The sequence below is a fragment of the Aphelocoma coerulescens genome, chromosome 1 (genome assembly GCF_041296385.1).
Source record: "Aphelocoma coerulescens isolate FSJ_1873_10779 chromosome 1, UR_Acoe_1.0, whole genome shotgun sequence".
NCBI classification, from domain to species: domain Eukaryota; kingdom Metazoa; phylum Chordata; class Aves; order Passeriformes; family Corvidae; genus Aphelocoma; species Aphelocoma coerulescens.
In genome coordinates this window covers 99666301-99677142 of record NC_091013.1, presented here as the reverse complement: position 1 = coordinate 99677142, position 10842 = coordinate 99666301, and the positions used below count along the sequence as shown (strand labels likewise).

Here is a 10842-nt window from a genome sequence, read left to right as displayed (position 1 = left end):
ACTAAAAGAGAGTTGATGTGTACTGAGGAATGACCATTCCCACCAGAGCCAAAGGGGTGGCAGCAGAAAACTTGTTCAGAGAAAATTTCTTTCTTTCTTTTCTTTCTTTTCTTTCTTTCTTTCTTTCTTTCTTTCTTTCTTTCTTTCTTTCTTTCTTTCTTTCTTTCTTTCTTTCTTTCTTTCTTTCTTTCTTTCTTTCTTTCTTTCTTTCTTTCTTTCTTTCTTTCTTTCTTTCTTTCTTTCTTTCTTTCTTTCTTTCTTTCTTTCTTTCTTTCTTTCTTTCTTTCTTTCTTTCTTTCTTTCTTTCTTTCTTTCTTTCTTTCTTTCTTTCTTTCTTTCTTTCTTTCTTTCTTTCTTTCTTTCTTTCTTTCTTTCTTTCTTTCTTTCTTTCTTTCTTTCTTTCTTTCTTTCTTTCTTTCTTTCTTTCTTTCTTTCTTTCTTTCTTTCTTTCTTTCTTTCTTTCTTTCTTTCTTTCTTTCTTTCTTTCTTTCTTTCTTTCTTTCTTTCTTTCTTTCTTTCTTTCTTTCTTTCTTTCTTTCTTTCTTTCTTTCTTTCTTTCTTTCTTTCTTTCTTTCTTTCTTTCTTTCTTTCTTTCTTTCTTTCTTTCTTTCTTTCTTTCTTTCTTTCTTTCTTTCTTTCTTTCTTTCTTTCTTTCTTTCTTTCTTTCTTTCTTTCTTTCTTTCTTTCTTTCTTTCTTTCTTTCTGAAGGAGGGAGTAAAAAGGAGGGAGACAGAGCCTGAGGGGTAGGCACACATCAGAGTCATGGCCTAGCTCCATAGAGAGAGGGCAGGACCTTAAAGGAGCAGGGCAGTGGCTATTCCTGCAAATTCCCTCCTTCCCAGAACCCTGCCTGCACTTTGCTTGTTAGTGCTTTCCCAATCGAAGGCTGTTGGGAATTACTGCAAGACCATCAGAGACAATAAGTCCACATTCCGGCTCTTAGAGTGACTTCCAGAGTTTAGAGACTTTTTACCGAAGTCTTGCTATTTATTAGAAACCTCTCCCATGGTCTCTTCTCTCCTTTTTGGCAACAGAATTCAGCATTAAATTATACGAGCTCATTTGTCTCAGCTCGATGATAGTAAGACACTGATTTTAAGAGCGAGATGCTGGATCCACGTTTGTGCTTCAGAGAGACATTGCCCTCTAGTGACTAGAAGGCAGGCTGTGTAAAAAGACTAAAACATCAGGAGTTCTGTATGGTTTTATATGGAAGAGCAACACATTCAACTGAAATTTCTGACAGACAGAGCGATGCTGACTGTGGTGAGGGCTGAGAATGCAGCAAATACTCATGAAAGCAATGAAAAAGAGAGGGAGAGAAAATGGTCATCACATTCCTTCCAGATGCTCTGAACAAAGACAAAACTTTTGATTAAACCTATTTCAAGAAAGTCTGTATTTGTCCAGATGCTCACCTTTTAAAAAGAAAAATCGTAAATATGAAACATAATACTTACTCTGTAGCCAAAACACAATGTGGTATCTCTTTTTGGAGGAAAATCTTGGGATGAGGCCATGATTTTGCAATCAGGCTTGGTGTATAAGTGAAAACCTATCTGCAGAAAGTTTACTATGGTAAGAAATGTGATAAATATATTTGGCAAGTTTGGTTTTTTAAATAAGAGGCCTCCTGCACAACTCTCCTACAACCACAAAAAACTGCCTCACAACAAACCCCCCACACACCCAGGCAGACCTGCACAAGACGATACAAGGCAGTATCTCAAAGATGTCTCTGAGAGGAAATAATTATTGTATTCAGCTACTTCCATGAACACGTTAGTCCTTTCCTCAAAGCCCTTTGCCTTTGCTAGTGGCCAGCTGTACCACATCTTGCTGTTCTAGAGAAAAAGCTGGGGGATTGTTCCTGTGTCTTTGTGGTCAATAGTAATGTACCATCCATGTCTCAGTGGTGACAAGGATATTCTCTGCAGCAGCATATGCTAGCTGATGCACTTGCTTGTGTAAACAAGAAGAAAATAGAGCACAAACTGATCAGACTTGGCTCAAAGCAGGGGCCCATCACATTCTGTACTTATTTCCCGGCTTTGCTGAGTCACTCCTGGCTGTAAGAGGCTGCCACTCTGGCAGAGCAGCAGAACATTCCATGTCACGGCTGTGCAGCACACGGTGCATGCCCATGATTTTGCTTCACAGCAGGCTGTGAACCACAGCAGCTGAGGACTCTGATACACAGCTGCATCCAAGTTAAGGTATCACCACTGAAACATTTTTTTCACCCAGCTATAAGGAGAGATAAATTCTTCAATAGCTACAACTAAATCCCAAAAGGATCATACATCAGAGCAGTAAAATATCAAATTTGGGATTAATAGCTCTGAATGTTTTTCACTGTCCTTGAACAGTCTGAATTGTTTTTGCCCTCCTCTAACTTCAGAAGCTAGCCCTTCAACCACAAGACAAAACCAAGATGAAAACAGGAGACATTACTTCATTACCACAGCTGCCTGACTCTGCCTGGCAGATTGGCATCTCCTTGCACTTTACCAAGACAGCTCAGCTCACAGGAGACAGGAAAGCCACACTTCAACAGGAGGTGTCATCATGAAACTGACACTTGTGTCCCATTTAGGGAGCCTGGAGAACAAAGGCTTAGCAAGAGAACTGTTCAAAACAGTTCCACACAATGCAGTTACCCACGTGGAAAGGTGACTTGGAGACTGTTCTGAGGATCTGAGCAAAGAGGGTGCTGGTTTACATGGTAGGATCAGGTTTGTACATGGTGGGATCTGGTGCAGGAGACCAGGACCACACAGTTGGGATCCTTCCTGATCCATATCTACTCTGCTCAAGAATTGTAGAAGAAAGCCTGCTCTTATACTTGGGTGAAGGAAAAGATTGCTTAGAACAGATATTAGGACAGAACAGACTCTTTGAGTTGGAAGGGACCTACAATGTTCACCTAGTCCAGCTGCCCTTCCGAGCTGACCAAAGTTAAAATACGTTGTCCAAATGCCTCTTAAACATGCTTGGAACATAGACTACCTTCCTAGGAAGCGTTGAGTCATTTCCATGTGTTCTATCACTGGATCCCAGGGAGAAGGGATTAGGCATCTCACTCTCCTCTCCTCCTCAGGGTGCTGTAGCGGCCATGAGGTCCCCACTCACCTTCCATCTCTCTGAACTTGGCAAGCCCAAAGTTCTCAGCCGCTCCTCACAGGACACGCCTGCCAGCCCTTCCACCAGCTTTGCTACGCCCTGGACTCCTTGCAGGACGCTCCCGTCCCCGTGGAGCGGCGAGGCCGAGCGGCAGGGAACAATCCAGGGGCTGCGCTGGAGACCTGTGGTTGTACCGCAGTCTGCCACGAGGGGGAGACGCCGCGCCGCGGATGCGCCTCGCGCAGCTCCCGGGAGCGCGGGATGCAAATCCCATCTCCGCCACCCCTCTTGGCAAAGGACGTCTTTACTTTCCTGCACAGGTGTGACAAAAAACCCTCACCAAACCAAACCAAACCAAACCCCAAAAACCCCCTATTTTGGTTTCGTTTCAGTGATTTAATAGCATTAAAACCAGCATTCTTTATATTAATTCTACAGCTCTGTTCTTTTGAAATACTAAAATTCATTTTCTTTTGAAACACACAAAATTAAAAGCACTGGGGGTCTTGAAGCTAAGAGCCTTTGAAAAATATTCTCCTTCTGCATGGCACCCAAAAATACGAGGGTGCTAACAACGAGGGAAAGACCTGCTCCTCCTCCAGCCTGCTGGATGGAGCCAGGGATGGGAGGGAAATGAGCCCTGCCAAAGTCCCCTGTTTGTATGGCACTAACACAACTGGCAAAGGCAAACATGAAAAAGACATGTTTGAAGCAATTGGAAGAAAAATATAAATGGAGGAGAGAAAAATGAAGAGGCAAAACCCACTGTTCCTCCTCTTGTTTCCATTGAGCTCTTCAACACTAGCAGCATGGTTATATTCCTACTGGATCCTACTGGAGCAGGATCTCATTGAATTGGAGATGGAAGCATCAAAGTGCCTCTGAGAAAGCTTCCAGCTTCAGAATACCTCGGAAATGTTCCTCTGCCCTTCTGCAGAGCTGGCCTGTGAGGCAAGAGGGCAAATAAACCCGCTGTCCTTGTGAGAAAGGTGATTGCAGCAACAATACATGTGCTAGGTTACAGAGGCAGCAGAGCGAGACTCCTTCGCGCTGCCTTTCAGCTTAGGTGCCACAAGACTAGAGACACAGAACCAGGCGGTTGCCTGCTCTGACTGACACACAAAGTTGGGTTTCGCTGGCTGTAGCTTCCAGGCAGGCTGTCACTGTTGAAAGCAAATTAGATCAGCTGGGCATCGAGTGATACCTCCCATCACTTTTCACCGCCCACTGCTGCCAGCTCGACACTTCTCTTTCGCGCTGCATGTGCCAACTGTCTTACAAAACCAGCTGCAACAGTACTGGAAGGACACGGAGAACAACCACAGGTGGGGAGAGGAGTTGGGGGATCGACTCGGGGTTGGGGTGAGACCTTTGCATGCCTTAGTCCAGGCAGAAAACGGGGTTCTCCAAGAAGACTGCGAGCTTGCTGGCCACCAGGTCCAGGTCACTGGTGTTGGCATATTTGAGCAGATTGGTGTTCTTGAGAAAGTAATGCTTGAGGAAGTGCTGGCTTACACACTTGTGCAGCTTCTGTACCAGCCTAAGAAAGGCTTCATGGAAGCAGCGCCAATCCTTGGTGCGTGGGTATTTTTCACACGTCCAGAATAGCACTGTCTGCAAGAAGCAGATGGGAGAGAAGATGTGTTAGAGGTTCTGTCGAGGGCTCACACAGCTTACTAAGGCAGTTTTAGTGCTGGTGAATGGCTGACAGCCTTGGAAATCACAGAGACTCACGCTGCTACCTCCCCATGTTAACATTTCTGCAATGGAGGGATCCCAGCTAAAGTCTCCTCAGGGGACCAGGCAGAGCAGCTTGGAGGTGCCTGGTTAGGATCTCTCCCCAGAGGACCCACTCTCCACTGAGCCAGGAGCCCAAGGAAAATGATCTTGCTAAAATAATCTCAGCCTATTTTCCATCCTTCAGGAGCCTCTGTAGATGTGCCAGGCATTCTAGGCTGTAGAAAATGGCCTATTATGCAAGTGTAGAAGCCAGTAGGTGCAAGGAGGGACAGAGCATAATGAGATTAACATAATTATTTGTTAGCTTCAGCTGTATTTGTGCTGAAGACGCACAAAGATCTGCATCCTAAACAGACTGAGATTCCAAGAAGCTATTGCAGGTGCAAGGCTTGCTTTCTGGTCAGATGCTGCCTGTTTTTTTCTGACATGTGATACCTACTGCATGCCTTATGTTCTATTCCCCCAAGAGTATTTTATGCAATTTAAGGTTTGAGAAATACATAGTTAAAATAACAAAATACATATGGTTATTGCTCTTATAGTATTATTTTTACACTGCCCATGTGGAAAATTCTCAGACTTTCCCATGACTGAGAAGAATTTTCTGAAGGAACCTAGACTTATTGTACCAAAAAAGCCATACTGACTGCCTTGGTCAGCCTGAAATAATTTTTTTTAAGTACAAAATCACCTATCCTGGGTTCAGTAATTCTGCTAAGTCCCTTAACTGTCCTCTGAATCCCAATTTTATTTTACTCAAAAAGAGACTCACAGACATTGTGAGAGGTGGTGGAACCACAGCCTTCAACTTGTCTGTTTCTACAGAGGCAGAATTTCATCTATAGGTGTACTGCTGACAAATTTCTTCTCAAACAGTTTCTCAAATGTGAACATTTTTTTGTTCACAGCTGAAATAACCACAAAGCCTTTTTTTGAATGTCACCAGGGAACAAAGACATAGTGAGGAATTCAAGCTGTAACTCTCTGAGAGCTGCTCCTTGAAGACTTGCAGAGCAGTTACATTCTGACACACTAGAACTACTTCAGATCCATGAGCAGCAGTTGCAATGAAGTTTCTGGAGGCGAGGAAAACAGCATTGCTTTTTCAGTCAGGTGCCAAACAGGTGATTTATCCCCAGCACTTACGTCCCTAACTGCCAGCTGCCTACCAACAGCATAGAGCTGGCTTTCAGAATGTACCTAGGTATTTCTGAACTTCCAGATCTTGAACTTCATTCCTATGGAGGTAAGCAGAAGAAGTGCAGTTACTTGCTCCTCTCTGGCTCTCTCAGCTTCTGGGAGGCAGAGTTCCTCTGTCATAGAGGGTCTTTCTCATATGGAGTCTTGTTTAATCCTAATTGTTGGGTACCTCTGACAGGAGGAACCTGAGAACACGAAGAAACCTAACACTAGGCCTCTGCTCAGCTGCTGGTTTATCCACTGTTTCTTTCATTTTTCTTTTCTTTTTTTACTGTTTTTCTTTTTAATGTAAGTAATTTTGAAAAATTCTTTCTGTCTGATAAACCAATCCTCTCTTGCAATAAAAGCCTGAAGTACAGTTACAGTAAAGAACTGAAGAGCTTCCAAATAGTTTTTTACTTTGATCAAGAGTCCAAGCAACAGCACTTCCTGCACATCTGCTCCTTCAGCCAGGGGAAAAAAAAAAGTTACTAATGGTTAAATGGTTTTCCACTTTGTCTTACGTATGACAGTTTTCCTGCCAGATTGTTCTTACAGGCACTGAGGAGTTTTGCATTCAGCTGAGCTATAATCAGCCTCATCATTTCTTTTTGACTCCATCTTGACTTAAGAGTAGTGCCATGACTGTAACAACATTTGATGGTCACCAGCTTTTTCTTTAGGAGAAATCTTAGCACTACATCTGGCTTTGGACACCAAAAGATCAGTAACTACTGTGGGAACCTAGTGGCTTGAGACTTCAAGGCGGGAAAAGTACAGCCTCTCCCCTGGCAACTCCAGGAGGATGAAGTCCCAGAAAACAGGATTGCTCAATAGTCTGATAAATGGTGCTGCCTGTGGCCCGTCAGTGTCTGCAGCTGTCAGATGTGGCGACACAAGTCAGAGCAGAGTCTTCTCTCTCTTCTTCACAAATCTTGTTTGAAGCCATCTTGAACCCTGAAGTAGGTGCAGAGAGAATCCCACCACCCCTTTACCTGTTTCTTCCCTTCCTACCCCAGGTGAAACACCACCAGAACTGTAGTTTGCACCTAATTCATTAATAATGCTCACCTAAGACAGTTTTGTTTGGTGCATATCCACAAAGAAAAAAAGCCCCATCTTCCACCAGAGAGACAGGTGGATATAGATGGCTGAGATAGTCAAGAAGCAGGAAGTAAGTGTGCAATTACAGACAAGAGTACAACATGAAGATGCTAAAATTATTTATGTTGCTGCAATCATAATGTTCCCACATGCCTTAGTTTCTTAGTGAAGTTTGGAACACATATTTAGTGCACTCCTTGCCACTGTAAAGCAATGAAAAGGTACAGCAGTTTTGACAGTTACCTTAGAAGTGACACAGATGCTACAGTGATTTACACCACAACATTCTGACATTACTGGATGGAAGCCACTGCAACAGATCCCGTGACTGCATGTTGGTATCAGGGTGATGCCTACCTGAAGGTGATAAGCTGTGATGACAGGCTTATTTCCAGCACACCAGACATCTTCCTTCATCTGCCTCATGACCCTGAAGCACTTCATGCGACAACCACCATCTTCATCAAGTCCCTCCATGAGGATGTGCTCAGCACGGGAGAAGCACAGCTGCCAGTGATAATTAGAGCGGGCCAGGAGGTCAAAACCCAGCGACTGTGAACAACAGGGGAACCGTGACAGCAGATCAGAGAAAAACTTCTCCCAGCAATGCAGAGAGAGGTTACAAAAGCATGTGTGACATCTCTCAAAGCCTATTCTAAACAGGGCTAGCAGAGACAGCAAACATGAGGCATGCTCCCATCTTAATTCTTAGTTGAATGAACACACATTTTGCATTGTTTCCTTGTGTGCTGGTATCAGTTACTGCTGGGAGATCCTGCTCTAGAGCCATCAGGCACAGTACCAGCAGTGCCACTAAAGCGGAGGTGCAGCTCTGCAGGCACTTTGCTGTGCAGCAGCAGGTTGTGCATGAGAGGGCAGCAGGACTGGAAGGCAGAATGGGTCCTGCAGGAACCTGGCAACTGGGGCTGAGCTGAAGTGCCAGAATCCAGCCATGAGTGTTGTAGGGAAAGACTGGATTGAGCTGAAGGAAAAACTGCAAGACAGCAGCCCGTTTGCTGAAGGCTTCCATGAGGCAGAGCAGAACAGCAACAATGATGCATGTCAGAGCTGTATGATGGAGGCAGAACTGTTTGCTAGAGACTCGTGCAATAAAAAGTTAACTCAGATTTTTTCTATAGAATTCACCACTGTAACGGGGGGAAAACAAAATCCAAATAAAATCTGACTGAATATTTTGAAACATTGCTTCTCTCTTTAAAGAATACATCTTCTAACCCATCAGCATGCAGTTCTTCCTTTGGGAAAACACTGTCAGACACCTGACAGGTAAAGTCCATCCCAGAGTTAAGGGTGTTTTTTACACTTTTTACCTTGATGCATTGCACTTTTTCCTGAGAAGGCCAACGCTTAAGACAACGAGGCCACCGGGCTTTCTCGGGCCAGCAAGTTGGAATCTCCACAGCAGGGACCAGCTCCACCTCAACCTGGGATTCTGATGTCTCCACAGCCACCCGGACCACTGAGCTGAAGCTCTCCAGCACTGTCACTTTATCTGTGAAAGAACAACAAGAGAAGATAATACAGATAAAAAGGTCCTTTTCCACAAGCCAGGCAAGAGGCTGTCTAGGACCTTGCAGTTCTATTGGTCTGCCTTAACACTTCCTCTTCAATGCCACAAGCAGAATATAAGAAAAACCTAAATCCACCTAAATCTACCCCAGGGAACTGGAACAGGAAGAAGATGAAAGAACAACTAAGTTCTCAACTTTATACTCAATTACCATGCTTTTTTCTTCCTTTGTGGGTCCTCTTAAATCCTAGGATCAGCTTCTTAAAAATAAAGCAAGACAAGTGGTGCAACCTAACATTTCTAATGGTACAGCACAAAATCACTGCAGGTTAGAGAGGACCAGATTAACGCTTCCTATCTAAAGATGTTCTTCTTCCTTCAGAGAACCTGAGATCAGACCCTTGCCAGATCACATTTACCACTGCCAGTCATTCAGAATATTTTGTGGGGTATCTGTAAGTTTTGTTTCTGGAGATGCACAGATGACAATACCAGAAATTACGGTCTGTTGTGCCGAGAAGTCACACAGAAAAGGCTAACTGCTACATCACTGTGAGTGCTGAGTGTTAAGAAGAGTTAGTTCCAAGGTGATTTGGAGGAAAGAAGTTTCCTCAGTGTAAAAGAAGAGTGACTCATCTCCAGGAACAACACAATCTAAGAGTACAGAAAAAAAGAAAGCTGCAACTAATGGACTTTGTGAGATATTTCTTGTTGGTCCAGTTATGTTCATGGAAGAAGTTTCTGTCCCTGTAACTCTGGCAGGATCACTGTCCCTTCAGCTCTGCCATCTGAGCATGTTCATCCTCTAACCCACTGAAGTAACAGCCTGAGCAGATGAACATAAGCAGTTTAAAGAGCAGTGTGCTATCCCACCTCATGTTGACTGGCATGGGCTAAGGAACAATTCATGGGGTGAATTACCTTGCCAAGAGCAGAGTCCATCCCAACCAGAACTTCACAAGCCTCAGAAAATCTACTATTTCCCTGCTGAGCCAAACCTGGCATCAAAACAGGAACTGTCCTGCTCCCAAGTTCCCAACAAGGATCCCTAGCAGCTGAAAAATGTTACAGCAACCGCTGTGTCAGCATGTAAATATGTTCATGGTATTTCTGAAAGTATTGCAATGCTTATACCTATTTTTCCACTAATGAAAAGTGAGACACCTCAAAAACTGATTTCGCTGGTGCTCAAAGAATTAAAAAACAGGGAAGCAATGAAAGTGCAGTTTTTCTGTAACTTTAGCCATACTGTGGGAGATGAAGGAAGTCTGTTCCTCACAGAAACTAACAAAAATGGTAACTGCTTCTCCTGACTTCATCTTAGCTCATCTCCTCCCTGCGGACCTTACAAAAAAGGCATCAGAATCATCAACCCAAACATCACTCTTGGGGTCCTTGCAAGTACCCTTCCTGACTCAACAGCTTGATGTGACTGCTGCTCAACACAGTAACTTTCACATAAGTAAAGCCTCAGAAGCAAGCACATTCCAGCTGGTCTTGTAAGCCTCAATGGTGAAATTTCATTCCTATCCACCTTTCCATTGCTATGATAACAAGTATTTTCTGAAAAAATGCCATTATCTAGCAGAGCTTGACTTTAACACATTTTTTTTTCCTGTGACTACAATTCAGAGTACGATCAGATGAGTGGACATGGCTTCTATTGCTCTGAAATACAGAAGACTCATTAGGCTGCTGATAAGTAAAGTCATCCTGGAAACATACTATGGGAACAGGCACCACAGGAGTAGCCTGGACACTAGGGAAAAGAGCACTTGTCCAACACACTTTCCTTCAGCAGAAGTCCTTCTACTTAGTTCCCACCATCCCATGCTGGAAAGCTGTGCGCAGCTAAGGTTTCCCTAGAACATTATCTGCCCTATAAATATCTTCAAACACATTCTCCTCAGACTTACATATCTTCCTGGTATTCAATTTTCCTATACTACCTTCCTTGATAATCTAAATATATTGCAGGTGCTGTAGCAGAGAAAGATTTTTTTCCGAAACAAACTCTTAAATGTTCTAAAAATCTGGGCTGCCTCTTAGTTGAACTGTGAGGGTGATGTTGCTGGAGACCCTACCCAAATCCCTAAGAAAGGAGTAACATCTTGGGTACGAAGAAGCCAAGAACTACTGAATTCTATCTTCAATGCAGGTCTATG

The 10842-nt window shown here is 43.6% G+C and overlaps 1 protein-coding gene across 3 annotated transcripts in view; it reads right to left on the bottom strand.

Annotated features, from left to right (window-relative positions):
* Window positions 1-714: 714 nt before the first annotated feature.
* MAB21L3 (mab-21 like 3) overlaps window positions 715-10842 on the bottom strand; it is a 37755-nt gene continuing 27627 nt past the window's right edge. For all 3 annotated transcript variants that reach the window (XM_069020946.1, XM_069020938.1, XM_069020952.1), the window contains 3 exons: window positions 8478-8659; window positions 7504-7698; window positions 715-4737 (listed from right to left, as the gene is read on the bottom strand). In XM_069020946.1, coding sequence (XP_068877047.1) covers window positions 4504-4737; window positions 7504-7698; window positions 8478-8659 — 611 coding nt within the window. In that variant the 3' untranslated portion in view covers window positions 715-4503. The remainder of the gene's footprint in view (window positions 4738-7503; window positions 7699-8477; window positions 8660-10842) is intronic.